This window comes from Salmo trutta, chromosome 14 (genome assembly GCF_901001165.1).
Source record: "Salmo trutta chromosome 14, fSalTru1.1, whole genome shotgun sequence".
Classification (NCBI taxonomy): Eukaryota; Metazoa; Chordata; class Actinopteri; order Salmoniformes; family Salmonidae; genus Salmo; species Salmo trutta.
Window position 1 is genome coordinate 35,018,774 of NC_042970.1, and position 19,016 is coordinate 35,037,789.

The following is a 19,016-nucleotide window of genomic DNA, read 5'->3' on the forward strand; positions in this document are numbered from 1 at the left end:
GGGATGGGATGGCATTGGTTGGATGGATGGGGTGAGCACTGTGGTGGCTGCTGCTGTGTCCAGGGTTGTCAGAGGGGTTGGTGCTGTGACTGAAAACGGGGAACTGTGCTGGGGCCGGGACTGGAGACCAGGGGTTGATGCTGGGACTGGGGAACGGGAAAAACAGTAACCGGGAACCGAGAAGTGGGGCTGCTGCAGGTGCTGGGTCAGGATCTGTGTCTGTAGACGAGAGGAAGGACAACCTGTGGAGCAAGCAGGCCCACAAGGGAGCCCCAGAGTTCAATGGTAGGACTCCCCTGTGGCTTGCTCGCTCCGAGTGAAGGTCTGGTCCCTCCTCCGCGCCTTGACTGGTGGTCTAGTGCTGGGATTGGAACCCGGGATCTGGATTAGAGCTGGGGCTGCTGCAGGTGCTGGGTCAGGATATGGGTCTGTAGAGGGGAGGAAGGACAACCTGAGGGGCAAGCAGGCACACAAGGGAGCCCTAGACTCAGGGGTCAGTGGAGGTTCCTGGTTCTGTGAGAGGGATAGGTGTAGAGTGGGGGTGTCAAAACTCATTCCCTCGAGGGCCAAGTGTCTGCAGGCTTTTGGTTCTTCCTTTCAATTAAGACTTAGACAATCAGGTGAGGGGAGTTCTTTACTAATGAGTGACCTTAATTCATCAATCGAGTACAAGGATGGAGCGAAAACCCAGGCCTCCATGGAATGAGTTTGACACACGTTGAAGAGTCGTCCACCCCCAGGTGCACGTTTTGGTTTTTGCCCTAGCACTACACAGCTGATTTAAATAACCAACTCACCATCAAGCTTTGAATATTTGAATGAGCTGTGTAGTGCTACAATAGGGCTCCCGAGTGGTGCAGTGGTCTTAGACACTGCATCTCAGTGCAAGAGGTGTCACAGCAGTACCTGGTTTGAATCCAGGCTGCATCACATCCGGCCGTGATTGGGAGTCCCATAGGGTGGCGCACAATTGGCTCAGTGTCATTTGGGTTTGGCTGGGGTAGGCAGTCATTGTAAATATTAATTTGTTCTTAACTGACTTGCCTAGAAAAATTTAAAAAACGCTCACCCAGGACCAATTTTTGGGGAACCCTGGTGAAGGGGGAGAGAGATGGAGAGGGAGAAGGGGTCTGGTGCTGGAGGACTGAGAGAACAAACAGGGTCCAGACCCGCCTGGCCTCAGAGCACTCACCAACAGTTGGTACTTGTGTTTAGCAAGATTGCCTCCTTGGGTGCAGTTCTCTGTGTGTGCCATCCATAGATGGATTCCCTAGTGGGGAGGCAACCATGAACAGTCATCCTTCTGTTCGTATTGTGTTGTCAGGGTCAAAGTCTGATCATTTCATTGCAGATTTGGATGAGGGCCATTTGTGTTATTCTTAATTGTTCACAGGTCTTGGCATTCCTGTCGCCTGACTGCCAGCCTTGGTACCTTTCTTTTCAGGCAATTTGCTTTTTACACTTCCACACAAGATGCCAGAATCTCACCTCATTGGCAAAGTCTCACTGGTATGGTAATTTTCTGTCAGGATTTCCATTCCAAGTCCAACTACTAACAGATTGGATTAGTTTAGAAATGTTATGTTATTTATGTTTGTGTAGCATAAGATTAATCAACCAATCAATGTACATGCAAAAACACAGGTATTGAAACAAACAATTTTGAAAATCAACCTCAATAGAGCATGCTGGGAAATATGATAATGATGGGTTTGGTTTTGAGCTAACATAAATTTGTAATTTTACTCAACAAGCTTGTTCAAATTCAGCTCACTTTAAGCAGAGTTTGTTAAGAAAACAATCTTTAACACATTAGCTCAAATTCATGTCCTTTTGAAGTCCACTCAACTCACAGAATAGCGCTGATTAATTAAGCCATTGCTTAAGTTGGCTTTTTTTAGTGTTGCCTTCAAAGGCAAACATTAATTTGTAATTTTACTCAACAAGTTGTTTCAAAATCAGTTCACTTCGAGCAGATTTGTTGAGTAAAGAAACTTTATCACATTAGCAAAAAATGTTGTCCTTTACAAGTCCACTGATTAAGCAACACACACACATGCACAAATTCAAAGCAAATGTTTCTAACAATGGTGGTCAGTGCCGTTTCAGATGAGGGAGGATGATTATTTTTCATGAGCATGGCCTTATTTCTATTACAGCATATTGGATGACTGTCATTCATATTCCATTCACCCAGCTAAACAGCGTTAGGTTTAGGCTACTACATGATACTCTAATTTTCCCTATATCCATCATGAGGTTGCTACAACCTAGCCTATGAATGAAAGTTTACAACGTAGGTGACCACAGGTCGAGAAACAAATTTGATGTCACAGACAATGACACATGGACAGACTGATACCGCCTTGCACACTCTTGCCTGCATCTAGCTGATAGTGGATGTAATCATTAGTCCAACGCATTTGTGAACCTGCTACAATCATGCAGTAACATTACAGTGTACAGTCAAGTTAGCATTTACACCGGCGGGCCCCGATGGCAATAAATTAGTAACTTGGAACAGTTCCAGTGTTGTGTTGGATAGTCATAGCCAGCTAGGTAACATAGCATTCCTCTGTTTGAGTAGGGTGTTTCAGTAGGCTAAATTAGCTAGCTGCACTTGTTGGCTAAGTAAGTGAAACTGAAAGTGGGAAAAAAATGACAATCTCACTCTCTCTCTATTTCTCTCTTGCTTCTCCTTCATTTAGGAAGAAATGAATGTGTTCAAAACTGTTGAACTATTTTCTTTCTCTCTCTTTGAGTCAACTACTCACCACATTTTATGCACTGCAGTGCTAACTAGCTGTAGCTTATGCTTTCATTACTAGATTAATTCACTGATCCATTGATTGGGTGGACAACATGCTGCAAAAGCTCTGATAGGTTGGAGGACGTCCTCCGAAAGTTATAATTACGGTTTAAGTCTATGGAAGGGGGTGAGAACCATGAGCCTCCATGGTTTTGTGTTGAAGTCAATGTACTCAGAGGACGACGGAAGCTAGCTGTCCTCCGGCTACACTATGGTGCTACCCTACAGAGTTATGTTGAGGCTACTGTAGACCTTCTTTGCAAAATAGTGTGTTTTAATCCATTATTTTGTGACGTGAATCAGGCTATCACCAGTGACTACACAGCAAATTGGCCAATGTTAGTGAGTGTTAATTTTTCAGTTTAACATTTGTAGTGTTGATTCAGGAGTTAAATGAACTCTCTAAGTGAAATTAACACTCAATGGTGTAAAAGAACCCCAGTGTTGATGTTAATAACCAGTGTTGAGTATGAGAGTGTGATTGTGTCAATTTCACTCTGTGGAGAATAAAAGGCTCTGCATAGTCAATCCGAAAACTGAAGTGGCCGTACAGCATTTACTGCAATGCAGCCTCAGCAAACGTCAGGGCTTTCATACTTCTTGTGCTTAGCGGAGCAGAACAGAGCTATTGTGAAGGAAGTTGTCAAGGAAGTGAGCTTGTGTTTTACAGGACGTCACCACCCCCACCTACCGTCAACCAATCATGTCAATGCAGAGCTATACAGAGCCCTCTGCATTGTAAAAAAAATTCAGAGGCGCAGGGCGATGCAGTACAGAGATTGATTTAGACTCTGCATGCCTCGGGATGCTCCGCAATTGTGTCACACCCTCCATACGAAACCTCTGGCCACGAAGCCTCTGGATCAAGTATAAATTGGCTTTAAAACATGTCCATCAAAACCACGCCCATCATTATCATTTCCCAGCATCTGTGTTTTTGCAAATACATTGATTGATTGACCAGTTTTATACTACAGAAAGATAAAGAACATATTTTTCTAATGTAATCCAATCAGTTAGTTACATTTAAGTCACTGTTACTGAATGGGTTATTCCAGTTTAAATTGTTTAGGTAGTCCCCTTTATCAATGTTTCTAACCCTGACAGTCATTCTGAATGCAGGTGAATAAAATTTCCACTCCAACTACCCCTGATCACACTACCATACCTCCTACTGCCCTGAGTCCTCTCCCCTGACCTTGCCATCCAGTGCCACCGTTCCGCAAGAATCCCTCATCCAAATCTGCAATGACATGGCCAAAACCAGAACTGGACCGTCTAAATAACCCATTATGTCCCTGACTCTATTCACCCTCAACACCGGAAGCTTCTGGTTTCCAGACAGACGACAGACTGTCCTGGAAAACCTCTCCAATAACTCTGCAGACATCTACCTCCTCCAGGAGTGCGGCATCCCAAACAAGGAGATGTACGTGCTCCTGGAGGAGGAGTGGACCCTGGAGAGTTCTATCTGGTCAGGCTACAACACCGCCAGAGCGGACGGGGTCAACATATTGGTGACCAACCCCTACTTCCAACAAGTCCAACATGGTGGTCGAGAGTGGGCCACATTAAGGCAGTTACAGTGCATTCGGAAAGTATTCAGACCTCTTGAATTTTTCCTAATTTTGTTATATTACCTTATTATAAAATGATTCAATTAATTTCCTCATCAATTTTTTTATTTCACCTTTATTTAACTAGGCAAGTCAGTTAAAAACAAATTCTTATTTACAATGACGGCCTAGGAACAGTGGGTTAACTGCCTTGTTCAGGGGCAGAACGACAGATTTTTACCTTGTCAGCTCAGGGATTCGATCTAGCAACCTTTCAGTTACTGGCCCAATGCTCTAACCACTACACTACCTGTCGCCCCAATCTAAACACAATACTCAAAATGACAAAGAGAAAACAGGTTTTTAGAAATATTCACAAATGTATTAAAAATAAAAACCATAAATATCTTATTTGCATAAGTATTCAGACCCTTTGCTATGAGACTCAACATTGAGATCAGGTGCATCCTGTTGCCATTGATCATCCTTGAGATGTTCCTACAACTTGATTGGTAAATTCAATTGATTGGACATGATTTGGAAAGGCAACACCTGTCTACATAAGGTCCCACAGTTGACAGTGCATGTCAGAGCAAAAACCAAGCCAGGAGGTCGAAGGAATTGTCCAAAGAGCGCCGAAACAGGTTTGTGTAGAGGCACAGATCTGGGGAAGGTTACCAAAACATGTCTGCAGCATTGACAGTCCGCAAGAACACAGTGTCCTCCATCATTCTTAAATGAAGAAGTTTGGAACCACCAAGACTCTTCCTAGAGCTGGCCGCCCGGCCAAACTGAGCAATCGGGGAGAAGGGCGTTGGTCAGGGGGGGTGACCAAGAACCCGATGGTCACTCTGAGAGAGCTCCTGAGTTCCTCTGGAGAGATGGGAGAAAAGAACAACCATCTCTTCAACACTCCACCAATCAGGCATTTACGGTAGAGCGGCCAGACGGAAGCCATTCCTAAGGAAAGGCACATGACAGCCTGCTTGGACTTTGCCAAATGGCACCTAAAGACTCTCAGACCATGGTCTGATGAAACCAAGATTGAACTCTGGCCTGAATGTCAAGCGTCGCATCTGGAGGAAACCTGGCACAATCTCTTTGGTGAAGCATAGTGGTGGCAGCATCTTGCTGTGGGGTTGTTTTTCAGTGGCAGGGACTGGGAGACTAGTCAGGATCGAGGGAAAGATGAACAGAGCAAACTACAGAGATCCTTAATGAAAACCTGCTCCAGAGCACTCAGGACCTCAGACTGGGGCGAGGGTTCACCTTCGAACAGGACAACGACCCTAAGCGTACAACCAAGACAACATAAGAGTGGCTTCAGGACAAGTCTCTGAATGTCCTTGAGTGGCCCAGCCAGAGCCCAGACTTGAAGCTGATCGAACATCTCTGGAGAGACCTGAAAATAGCTGTGCAGCGACACTCCCCATCCAACCTGGGAGAGGATCTGCAGAAAAAAATGGGAGAAACTCCCCAAATACAGGTGTGCCAAGCTTGTAGCATCATACCCAAGAAGACTTGAGGCTGTAATCACTGCCAAAGGTGCTTCAACAAAGTACTGAGTAAAGGGTCTGAATACTTATGTAAATATGATATTTCAGTCTTTTATTTTTTATACAGTTGCAAAAAAAAAAATGTTTTTGCTTTGTCATTATGCGGTATTGTGTGTAGATTGATGAGGAATTTATTTTGTTGTATCCATTTTAGAATAAGGCTGTAACGTAACAAAAAAGTCAAGGGGTCTGAGTACTTTCCGAATGGACTGTATATACAATTTATAAAGTATTACATTTCATAACACTTTACCAGATACATTTAATGTGTTCCGTCAGGCCACTACTCCACTATTACATATTTACAATACAACATCCATGTGTACGTGTGTGTAGAGTGCGTGTATTATCATGTGTCTGTGCTTGTGTGTGTGTCTCTTCACAGATCCCGCTGTTCCATAAAGGTGTATTTTTTATGTTTTTTTTTTTTTTTTTATCTGATTCTACTGCTTGCATCCATTACCTGATGTCGAATAGAGTTCCATGTAGCCATGGCTCTATGTAGTACTGTGCACCTCCCATAGTCTGTTGACTTGGGGATTGTGAAGAGACCTTTGGTGGGATGTCTTGTGGGGTATGCATGGGTGTCCGAGCTGTGTGCTAGTAGATTAACCAGACAGCTCAGTGCATTCAGCATATCCACACTTCTTACAAAACCAAGTAGCGATGAAGTCAATCTCTCCTCCACTTTGAGCCATGGGAGATTTACATGCATATTAATAGTAATAGCCCCAGACCAGACTTGTATTCCCAGTAGGTCCATCAATGACAACCTGCTCCTGGTGAGAGATCTCATCCTGCACTCCCAGGAGTGGCGGTCCCCTTTGGGCCTTCTCATTCTAGACCATGAGAAAGCTTTTGACAGGGTTAGCCATGGCATCCTGCAGATGGTGCTAACCAAGATGAACTTCCTCCAACATCTCATCCACTGCTACCAGAACATCACAAGCAGGTTCTGGTAAACAACACCATCACAGACCCATTCCTCATCTGATCCGGCATACACCACTGCTGCCCCTTAGCCTCTCTGGGGTAAATCCTCTACCTAGAGCCTTTTCTCCAGAAGATCAGGTCAACACCAGGAATCCCTGGCTACCAGATACTGGGGGAGAGGCTTAAAGTGGCGGCGTACATGGATGACATCACCAACATCGGCACAGATTGTCGCTCCATTGCCACAGCAACAAAAGTGGTGGACGACTACTGTGCAACCACTGCTGCCCTTGTCAACAGGGGAGTGAACTGTACCTGTCACAGGACTGGCATGAGACTCTCACTACCTCGTTCCCTGTCAAAACATAGACCATCAAGCTGCTTGTGGTCACCTTCCAGAGGGATGGAGGTGGCTCCATCCAACAGAAGATCTGCGAATGGAATGCATGGTCCCTCAGAATTATCCTGGTCTTGAAGGCAAACATTCTCCCCATTCTCCTGTACCTAGGCAGGGTGTTCCCCCAGACAGAGCAACCAGGAAGAAGATAGAACGCATGATGTTCACCTTTGGGGGAGCCAGATGGAACGACTCAAGCGCAGCACCCTGTACAAAGCAGTTGAGAACATGGGGAAGGGGGTCACAGACATCCTTACATCCAGAAGGTGAGGTCAGTACAGGTCCATCAAAGTTGGGATCGAGAGACTGAAAACAGCTTCTATCTCAAGGCCATCAGACTGTTAAATAGCCATCACTAGCACATTAGAGGCTGCTATCTATATACATTGACTTGAAATCACTGGCCACTTTAATAAATGGAACACTAGTCACTTTAATAATGTTTACATATTTTATATTACTCTTCTCATATGTATATACTGTATTCTATTCTACTGTATATTAGTCTATGCCGCTCTGGTATTGCTCGTCCATATATTTATATATTCTTAATTCCATTCCTTTACTTAGATTTGTGTGTATTGGGTATATGTTGTACAATTGTTAGATATTTAAGCAATAACGCACGAGGGGGTGTGGTATATGAACGACGCAAAGCGGAGTGCCTGGATACAGCCGTTAGCCGTGGTATATTGGCCATATACCACAAACCTCCGTGGTGCATTATTGCTATTATAAACTGGTTACCAACGTAATTAGAGCAATAAAAATATATGTTTTGTCATACCCATGGTATACATTGTTATACCACAGCTGTCAATCAATCAGCATTCAGGGCTCGAACCACCCAGTTTATAATACTTGTTAGATATTACTGCATTGTCGGCACTAGAAAGACAAGCATTTCATTACACCCGCAATAACATCTGCTAAACACCTGTAAGTGACTAATAACATTTGCTTTGATCTGATTTATACGACAACAAAAAAATACAAGAAATCCTTTGCTCTGGGCTACGTGGGGCAGAATGTGGCCAATGGCAGAGTCACATGATGATGGTCCCTAGCTCAAAGCCAAACTAGGGGAACTCAACGGGAACCCAGACGCTGTGAATCTGCTTAACTGTAACAACAACATCGGCCAATACAACAGATCTACGAAATACATCCAGGGGCTGGAGTCAAAGATAAGCCCCAAACCCAGCCAGAATCTTTTACCAAACCCCCACTAGCAGGACAGTGAGGGCAAATCTAAGTATGTGTATTGACCCATAAGCAAAACATTGTTATGGAAGTATGAAATTATTGCTTTGTTTTAATAAATATTTGCCTTAACTATTGCCTCAATCATTTCTATGTTTCGCTGAGGTCATTCTTTTATCATATCAATGAGGTTTGAGTTCCTTATTTTACCAGCAGGGGCCCCCACAGGGCTGAGGTTCTCCACTGGAAAACAGTACAGAAAAACAGGATAGATTAATAGCAGATGTAGTATCATATCTACACACTAGGGAGAGAAGACACCAAACAAAGTCTAGTAGGACATGTGCCATTTGATAGTGTCTATAACCAGTTATCCATCAAACATTTTAGGCGAGAAAAATACGTTGGATAAAAAATGTCACGACAGGCCTGATGGAAACAGCACATTTGTCGGTAAACTTTCCAAATGTCAACAAAACAAAATACGATAGACAAGGTAGATTATTTTTGTGTTGGTAAAATTAATAGTGTGAGACATGTCGGTGGAAACGCTTTTATACGCATATATTGATATAATAACAATCATATTGAAGTAAACTTGGAGTCACACAATGACATGTGATCCTCCCACTACGACTCTGGGAAAGCATGCAGTTTATGAGGCTACAGATTAAATAAATTATGATCGTCACAGGGTAGTGAAAGTGCAAGGTGATGAGCTTGATTCTCCTTTCCAATAAATATTGAGGGTCTTATTCTTGTGACATGATCGATGCTTGGCTGCCGTTTGACAAATCACAAATATTCTCACTCTTTTGTCCATAATAATCTCATAGTTTAGGCTATAGGCCTACCTGCACGGTAGGCTATCTACTGCAAGCTGTTGGCTAGGGCGCACGTGGCAATACCAGAATGTGCACATTCGCTATATAATGCCACATTTTTTGTGATAAAATCATCAGTAGAGATGAAAATGCGATGGAAACCCATTCAACTAGTATTTTTTATTTGGTACATGGGAATTTAACTGCAAAATGTATTTTTATGTGCACTACGTCATCACGCACTGCCTTTTATCCACAACAAGTCAATTTGATGGAAACACATCTCTGTTGGGAAAATGAGCATATTGTTTAAATGAGGATTTTTAAATATTCACATGAAAATCTGTCACCAATTGGATGGAAATCTAGCTTATCAGAGGCCTTCAATCAAAGGCTTTCTTTTAGAGTCATTTTAAATTAGCTGTATTTGTAAACATATACAGTGACGGAAAAAAAGTATTTGATCCTCTGCTGATTTTGTACATTTGCCCCCTGACATAGAAATGATCAGTCTATAATTTTAATGGTAGGTTTATTTGAACAATGAGAGACAGAATAACAACAAAAAAATCCTGAAAAACGCATGTCAAAAATGTTATAAAATGATTTGCGTTTTAATGAGGGAAATAAGTATTTGACCCCTCTGCAAAACATGACTTAGTACTTGGTGGCAAAACCCTTGTTGGCAATCACAGAGGTCAGACTTTTCTTGTAGTTGGCCACCAGGTTTGCACACATCTCAGGAGGGATTTTGTCCCACTCCTCTTTGCAGATCTTCTCCAAGTCATTAAGGTTTCGAGGCTGACGTTTGGCAACTCGAACCTTCAGCTCCCTCCACAGATTTTCTATGAGATTAAGGTCTGGAGACTGGCTAGGCCACTCCAGGACCTTAATGTGCTTCTTCTTGAGCCAATCCTTTGTTGCCTTGGCCGTGTGTTTTGTGTCATTGTCATGCTGGAATACCCATCCACGACCCATTTTCAATGCCCTGGCTTAAGGAAGGAGGTTCTCACCCAAGATTTGACAGTACATGGCCCCGTCTATCGTCCCTTTGATGCGTTGAAGTTGTCCTGTCCCGTTAGCAGAAAAACACCCCCAAAACATAATGTTTCCACCTCCATGTTTGACGGTGGAGATAGTGTTCTTGGGGTCATAGGCAGCATTCCTCCTCCTCCAAACACGGTGAGTTGAGTTGATGCCAAAGAGCTCCATTTTGGTCTGATCTGACCACAACACTTTCACCAGTTGTCTTCTGAATTATTCAGATGTTCATTGGCAAACTTCAGACGGGCATGTATATGTATTTTTGAGCAGGGGGACCTTGCGGGTGCTGCAGGATTTCAGTCCTTCATGGTGTAGTGTGTTACCAATTGTTTTCTTGGTGACTATGGTCCCAGCTACCTTGAGATCATTGACAAGATCCTCCCGTGTAGTTCTGGGCTGATTCCTCACCGTTCTCATGATCATTGCAATTCCACAAGGTGAGATCTTGCATGGAGCCCCAGGCCGAGGGAGATTGACAGTTCTTTTGTGTTTCTTCCATTTGCGAATAATCGCACCAAATGTTGTCACCTGTAGGTCTACAATCTTGTCCCTGACATCCTTGGAGAGCTCTTTGGTCTATCCCATGGTGGAGAGTTTGGAATCTGATTGATTGATTGCTTCTGTGGACAGTTGTCTTTTATACAGGTAATCAGCTGTGGTTAGGAGCACTCCCTTTAAGAGTGTGCTCCTAATCTCAGCTCGTTACCTGTATAAAAGACACCTGGGAGCCAGGAATCTTTCTGATTGAGAGGGGGTCAAATACTTATTTCCCTCATTAAAATGCTAATCAATTTAGAACATTTTTGACATGCGTTTTTCTGGATATTTTTGTTGTTATTCTGTCTCTCACTGTTCAAATAACCCCACCATTAAAATTATAGACTGATCATTTATTTGTCAGTGGGCAAATGTACAAATTCAGCAGGGGATCAAATACTTTTTTCCCTCACTGTATGAGAGAAGGTTGGTGTGTGTGTGATGAAGAGCAGTGACCATGCAAATGTACACCTGACTGCCGAGCATCTCTCCCTTCCTGGTCCCATCAACTCACCAATCACAGCTCAGCGCTACCCAGGGACAGCAGTGTGGCTGCACATGTGACAGCCATGTGTGATCAAAATCATAGGTAGCTGTAAAAATGACGTGTCTGCTGGCTTTTACTTTGTGTCGGTCTATTATGTGCTTCCACATTCATCTTCTTCTATTGGACAATATTGATCAGCCTGAGTTGGTTGTTAAACTCAACAGCTTTGACTTAAATGTACACCAGTTCTTTAAACCTTGATCCCAGTTTATTAATAATCATCATTGCACCAGGATCTTTGACCCAATGCCCAATTCTTTGTTTTCCATAAACTATATAGACTGGACTATGAAGTGATAACATTATGATTATAACTATCTGCCAGGATATTTGAGCCAAAAACCTGGTTAGAAGACAATAACCCCAAGCAAGACAATAACCCCAAGCACACATCAAAATCCACAAGGAAGTTATTGACCACAACATCAACATTTTGCCGTGGCCATCTCAGTCTCAAGACATTAACCCCATTGAAAACCTGTAGTTTGAATTGAAGAGGGCAGTCCATAAGCGCAGTAGAAAGATATCTAGGATCTGGAAAGATACTGTACGAGAGGAATGGTCTAAGATCCTTCCCAATGTGTTCTCCAATCTCTTAAAACCCCCATCTTTTTGAGAGAATAACAATATTGCTTGTTAAACAAAATCTCTTTCTCTAAGCAATTACTATAGATTACTATAAAATAATATAATTTCCCAATTTCTTTTTGCAATATAATTTAGCTCAGTATTTGTATTATTGTATTATTATTGTGCTTCTGCATCCAAATGACCTCCAGATAAATATAAAAAATTGCCTTTGGAGCTTACTGATTGTTGACGGACTACCACGGTATCTGTGTGTGTGTGTGTGTGTGTGTATTTATGTATAACAGAAGCAGAGAGAACATCCATAGCAGTGTGTCTCTCCTTATGACCACCCGGGCCTGAGAAGCAGGTAGACTGCAGCAACTCTCCCCATTAGAGTTGTTGTGTTTGTGGCAGAACTTGATCCCAGAATATACATTTCACCGCAACATGCACTCATGACGAACCAAGCCGATAAAATACTTTATTAATACGCTTATATAATGTATGTCAACATTTATAGACAAAATATGTACATCAAACATCTTTCTGGTAGGTCCCAAAATATCAAAGTACCTCTTTCTATAGAAAACTCATCTTCTGTTAAAACATTTACATTCACTTCTCGCCAACTCCCAAATACATTTCATAAACATCTGATGTTTTCTTTTATCAGTGTTTCACAAGTAAAAGGCAACAGCATGAACAAACTCCAGGTTTGACTTGAGCAGAAACAGATTGCAGATCAGGGTCAGCATAGGGCTACAGTATGTACATGATTTCTGAGTTATTATGCGGTAAAACGACTGTCCAACCTTTCTCTCTGGTTCGAGCGTTAGGACACGTATCAAAAATAGAGATGTACAAGAAGTATAAACAATAATTACAGAGTCCCTCTAAACTGTCAGTGAATTCCCAACTTGACATGGTCACATGATGACCTCACTAACTCCATACAGTAGGGAAATTATTTCACTCAGGATGTTTGTTGTTGTCATAGGGAATGGGGCAAAGCACATTGTCAGTGATGGCAATGGTGACCGAAGGTAAATAGACAGCAACCTTTGGGTGAATGGTGACTATTGACATTTGGTGTGACATGGTTTACAAGGACGGTGTGTGTACAGCTGAGCCCTGTCAGTGTCCACAGCATGTAGAAACCTCAACGGCAGCAGCATCTACGGGATTGCCACTTTTTTACATTTATACATTCAACCGTGTGTGTGTGTGTGTGTGTGTGTGTGTGTGTGTGTGTGTATCCAGATCAGTGGGGTCAATGTTGCACTCAGCACTCTGGTGGGGGTATAAAGTCAAACATTCAGAGAGGGTTAGGTAACAGGTTGAGCTGTCTTCCATCCACACATTCCCTCTTTCTTTCATTCTATTTTTCTGTTCGCAGCTGTGGATTATGCCTCACCGGTCTGGGACCAGACCTTCTGCATGCGCTCTGTCTGTCTCCCTTCTGTCTTCTGTCTTCTGACTTCTGGGATGAGGGATGAGGGGAGAGGGGTGGTGGGTGATCTGACTGTCCGCTCATGTTCTCCTCCATGTACCCTTTCAGCATAGCAGTCTATGTTCAATAACACTTTTCTGTGTAAGTGTTCAGTGGTCTCTCAGTCTTTGGTTTCCAGGTTCATGGGAAGTACCTGCTTTAACACTTGGAGGAAGGCTGGGGAGTCCATGGGGCTTTGGGCTACAGTGGGGGGAGAGGGAGAGCGCCCCCTGGGGGACATCATGATCGAGGGAGAGGGGGCATGCCTGTCACTAGGCATGCCCTGCGCGGAGCCCCCCAGGCCAGGGTAAATCATGGGCATGGCCCCTGAGTACCAGCACTTCTCCAGCATGGGCAGATAGGCGGCGGCAGAGGGGGGGATGAGGTAGAAGGGCATGCAGAGGGGATGAGGTTGGGCCTGGTGAGGGGAGTAGGCGCTCATGTAGCTGCCGTGGCCGCTGGAGGACGATGAGGATGACTCTCCGCCCGAGAGAGACTCGTCCTCGGATGACTCGACCCGGCTGCGTTTGTGGCACGGCTCATCTTCCTGCTTAATGCAAAATGACGCCCTCTTTTCGCCCAGCGCCCTCTTCAGCTGTTTCTCCTGGCCGTAGTACCCTGCATGCGACGCCAGATGCTCAACCTGCTCGCCACCGTAGCCGCTGTCTGTGTCTGTATCGCTGCCGCTCTGCTCGCCTCCCGCATGGGCATACCTCCGCTGGATGACGGGAACGCAGTTCTTCCCATGGCCTTCACTGAGCTTGGGGGGCTGGCCTGCAGGCTTCTCCCTGTGGGCCTGATGATGTTGGTAGTGGCTGGTGGCCTCTTCAGGCCGGGGTTTGCAGGGGCTACGGGGAGGACCCTGGAGGACCTCAGCGGACACCTTGTGCATGTGGTTGACCATGTGGGAGGATGTAAGGTCACCGTGACCCTCCTGGTTGACCAGGTACTGCAGCACCTCCTTGGCACAGACATGGAAGCCTGAGCGGAAGACCTCCTCACTGTTCTCCTGGCTGGAAGAGGACTGCTCTGTAGACAGGAATGAACAACACCACAAACACTGTCAAACACAGATCTACCACAATGCATTATTATGGAAACTACCAAAATACTTTCATCGTATTTGGACAATTCTTGTAAGTAATATATCTTATGGGTATAAATTCCCCTTCTACGCAACCACATCCAAACTAAACTTAGCAGTTATTCTGACTCAGTTCCTTATTCTATTATTATGTTATTGTAATGCAGTAGATGAGCAATGCACTGTGCTGCATTTGAGAATTAGTGAGGATGTGGTCTGCATCCAAATTGAAACTAGCCAAGGCAAGAGACCACAAGCTATATTTAAATTCACTGATTTGTATGCGCTTCTGCATAATCATCTTATTGTGTGTGTGTGTGTGTGTGTGTGTGTGTGTGTGTGTGTTTGCTTACCGATTTGCATGCCATTCTGCAGACTGAGGATTTTCTGCTGCTGGTTTTCCAGTAGAGTGGTTAGAGCTTTCACATGCTTGAGCGTGAGCTCCAAAACCACAGCCTTCTCCAGATGGCCAAGAGTCTATGGGAAGATCACACACTACTTTCAGCACGGGCTCATCTCTTATGGATTACTAACACACACATGCACACAAACTTGCTCAACAACAACAACAACAATCAAAAGCAATAACTAAGTAGATCTACTCAAATACAAAAGTGTAATATTACATTCTTTAATCATTAAAAATACTAATCTGAGGAAATGTGTTCAATTTTAGTTAACATCTCAAAGATGCCATTTGTATTCACATTCATTCATTTAAAATTCCTTTACAGGTCTCACCTGTTAGTCAGGCTGTCACCATAACCTGAAGTACCACCAAGCAACCACTTGATCGCGCCTTAGCCAACATCTACAAGCAGAGAACTGTAGCCAAGTAATGTACTACAAGATAAATAGGAACTTACTGTAAGTTTCAGGTGCTCGGGCAATAAATCTTTCAACTGAGCGATGCACTCGTTTATCCTGTCACGCCTTTTCTTCTCGATAAGTCGATGAGGCAGTTTGTAGGTTTCCTAAAGGCAGGAGTGATACTGAGGTTATATAACAACCTCAGCAGTTTGACAAGCAGCACTGTGAACAGTAACATGGACTCCCAAGGATTACATCATATGGGAAAATAGGTCACCACATGATGTGAATGATAAGGCCAACTAATTGATCTAAATAAATCAATGTTTCAATAGCATTGTATATAAATCACATTATTCTTCTATTGTAATCATATTTACAAACAGTTAATTAAGTGAATAAAGAGCAATATTGTTTCTATAAAAAAAAAGATCTAAAATATCAACCAACCTTGCTGTCATCTCCTCGTTTCATTCCCCGACGGGATTTGTATACATACATAGGGAAATCCATCCTAAAGAAAACCAGAAGACAGTCAATGAGATGTGGGTTTGGTGAGGTTGCGCACTCAATGTCAGGAGACGCGAATGTATGCCACTATGAAGAGGGCAAGCATGGCATACGGCACAAGAAGAATCATCTGCAACTTACCCTTGCATGTCAGACAGCTCAGCCTGCTGGTGCTTGGTGGTGGGTTGCGCACTTGGAATCCTTTCCATTTCCATTTTCTTTAAGCTACTCCAAATGACGCAGGAAAGGGCAAGCTTGTTTTTCCAATGTTTTCACTCAAGAATGCATATGAAATTTAATGGAAGTAAATAGTCCGTGAAATGTTTCACAAAAATATTTCAGTATTTCCTCCAATTTGTAGAGATAAGTAATCTCTTTTACATTTGCATTGTTGTTGTTAGGATTATTTATCGCATAATGTGAGCAGTGTCCCGGAGATCTCCACGTAGTCAGTCAAGAGGGAGTCCCGCAGATGCACTAGTCTTGGTTGCTCGTTGGGAAAGTGGGGGAGGACAGAGCTACGTGTTAAATAAACCCCTGACTCTCGCTCGCAATGACCTACCTCTGTCACATGAGTCTCACGTTTTGGACGGCGCTGTCTTCTCGGACTGCCCATTTTCTACTGATAATGAGGATCTGGGGGCGGACGTCGGCGCCACGTCACACCGGAGGGCTGAATCCCGCGTCCAGTGTACCTGGCTAATATCGCCAGGCTAGTAGCTACACACAACACAGAGCTACGCATCTCCCTAATAATGCTCAGCAGGTTCCACTACTGACAAGACATCATGGCATTAATAATAATATTGATATGGGAATAACTTTGCAAATATTGGGGAGTTTAAAATTGATAATATCTTATCCCAATCCGTTTATTTAGGCTATATCATCCATGGGACTCATCCACCTGTTGCATCATACACGACACAACACAATTTAGCCATAACTTTATAAAAAATAATTCAATTCACGCATGTAATTCACAATTACAATGCATTATTAAATTATCATACTCTAACTTGTACCTCTTCACTGTGATAAGTTAATATAACTATGGCATAGGGTTTTATAATAGGGGGCTTGCCATTTACCTTGTGTAATCCTTAAAAATAGTAATGTAAGGCTATATTTCACCATATAAACGCATTGGCTGAAAAAATGAATTGAAAATGCAAGATAGGCCCTATCATTGAAAGAGAACGTGCGTAAAAACTGAGTAAAAGTGCATGTGATGCCACAATGTCAAATGTTGGAAATGTAGGCTAGCCCTATTATTAATGTTTAACTTGGAATGAATCCATAGATTCATAGGCCCACAATTTAACATTATAATATAGTGTAATAGCCAACATATTTTTTGTAAATTATAAATTATCCTTCAAGCATGCAGTATAATTGATGACCTCTGATATTTTTTATTACGTTTTTTGGCATTAGGAGGACCCGGTTGAAAAAAAGTACACCTGCTTGAGACATTTATTTTTATAAGAGATCTCATTGCTTAGAGACAACCAGACTAATTGCTTTGGTGTCAACAAGTGTGAAGGGCCATAATGTTATTTCGCGCCATCAGAACCATCTGCTAGTTCAGACTGGAAATATGTCTGAAGACTGGCTGCTTTGTTATCAAGTGTGCCACACCCGTTGTCAAATTGATCTCATGGCCTCACCCGCCCCTGTGCGCTAAGGGCACATTTGCTGTAGGCTACTCCACTAGCAGCATATTACCTAGCTGGCTAAAAACAGCAAGCAAGCTAGCCTTTTAGCTTCCCACATCTCCCCCATGTGAAAGAATCAGATTTATAATTAAATAATGTGCCTGAGCAAATATTATTTACTTGCCAGCAGTTTTTAAGGCCTAGTACTGGAGAAGAGTCCGTGCTCGAGACCACATATGGTCAGTGTTGCCATGTTCGCAGTTTTCCTGACAAATTGGGCTACTTTGAAAACGATGTTGCAGGTTTTTGGGCTATTTCTAAGTTGCACCACGGCCGCCATGGCATTTTCTCTTAAAACATATGTATTTCACTGTGACCTGCTACTGACTGTCAGGCAGTGCCGCATGCTGTTGCTGAGTGAGCGACTGGTGGGTAGGGCCAGAGGTGTTTGTGTGTGTGTGTTGAGAGAGCACTACAGTTATTGACTGAGTCACATGAGTGAGAGGAGCCAGAGAGATATCTATTGGGTGAAATACCACAGTGTGCAATCTCAGCAGCAAGACTTGTGACCTGTTGCCACAAGAAAAGGGCAACCAGTGAAGAACAAACACAATTGTAAATACAACCTTTGTTTATTTATTTTCCCTTTTGTACACACCTATTTGCACATCATTTCAACACTGTATATTTGAAATGTCTTGATTCTTTTGTAAGTTCAATTTTTTATTGTTTATTTCACAATAAAAAAAATGATGTAACCTTTATTTAACTAGGCAAGTCAGTTAAGAACAAATTCTTATTTACAATGACGGCCTACCCCAGATGACGCTGGGCCAATTGTGCGCCATCCTATGGGATATCCAATCACAGCTGGATGTGAAACAGCCTGGATTCGAACCAGGGACTTTAGTGACGCCTCTTGCGCTGAGATACAGTGCCTTAGACCGCTGTGCCACTTGTGAGCCAAGTGTTTATTATCTATTTCACTTGCTTTGTCAATGTAAACATATGTTTCCCATGCCAATAAAGCCCCTTCAATTGAATTGAGAGAGAGCGGTTGTGACAACTTTTTACTAGTTGTAGGTGGGCTACAAAGATTGTCATTATGGAGACACCTATTTACAACCCTTTTTCCATAAAACATAATAATAATAATAATACGATAGAACTAAATAAATAATGGAGACAAAGCACTGGAAAATGACTTTTGGCGCACTAGAGTGCATTACATAAATTCACTCAGAGGTGGTTTAAACTGCATTCTAATGTTGACTGCTTAAAGAAAATGGTATTAAGCAAAGGGCTTTATGCATGGTCAGTTCTTGGGTCTCGGGGTCAGCCCGAGAGGAAATTTGAAATGGAAGTTATGGAACTCCCTCGCGTTATCTCGGCTCAGGAAAAGACCCAGATGCAGACAGTTCGAATAATGGACGTTTATTATATAAACAGGGGGCAGGCAAAGGACAGGTCATAGCCATGCAAGGGTCAG

General features: G+C 43.1%; 1 protein-coding gene across 1 annotated transcript; it reads right to left on the reverse strand.

Annotated features, from left to right (window-relative positions):
• Positions 1-12,443: 12,443 nt before the first annotated feature.
• LOC115207910 (class E basic helix-loop-helix protein 40) lies at positions 12,444-16,453 on the reverse strand. Its single transcript, XM_029775472.1, has 5 exons — positions 16,011-16,453; positions 15,810-15,873; positions 15,416-15,523; positions 14,903-15,026; positions 12,444-14,494 (listed from the first exon to the last, which is right to left on the reverse strand). Exons 1-5 carry the CDS (start codon positions 16,082-16,084, stop codon positions 13,587-13,589), a joined length of 1,278 nt encoding a protein of 425 aa, XP_029631332.1. The 5' UTR covers positions 16,085-16,453; the 3' UTR covers positions 12,444-13,586.
• Positions 16,454-19,016: the final 2,563 nt, after the last annotated feature.

Bases quoted from the DNA above. Each gene is read 5' to 3' on its own strand.
- LOC115207910 (XM_029775472.1), bottom strand. From the start codon at position 16,084: ATGGAAATGGAAAGGATTCCAAGTGCGCAACCCACCACCAAGCACCAG. The intron at 15,524-15,809 runs GTTGGTTGATAT...TCCTGCCTTTAG, and splicing joins AACGAGGAGATGACAGCAAG to GAAACCTACAAACTGCCTCA. The intron at 14,495-14,902 runs GTAAGCAAACAC...TCCTGTCTACAG, and splicing joins GCAGAATGGCATGCAAATCG to AGCAGTCCTCTTCCAGCCAG.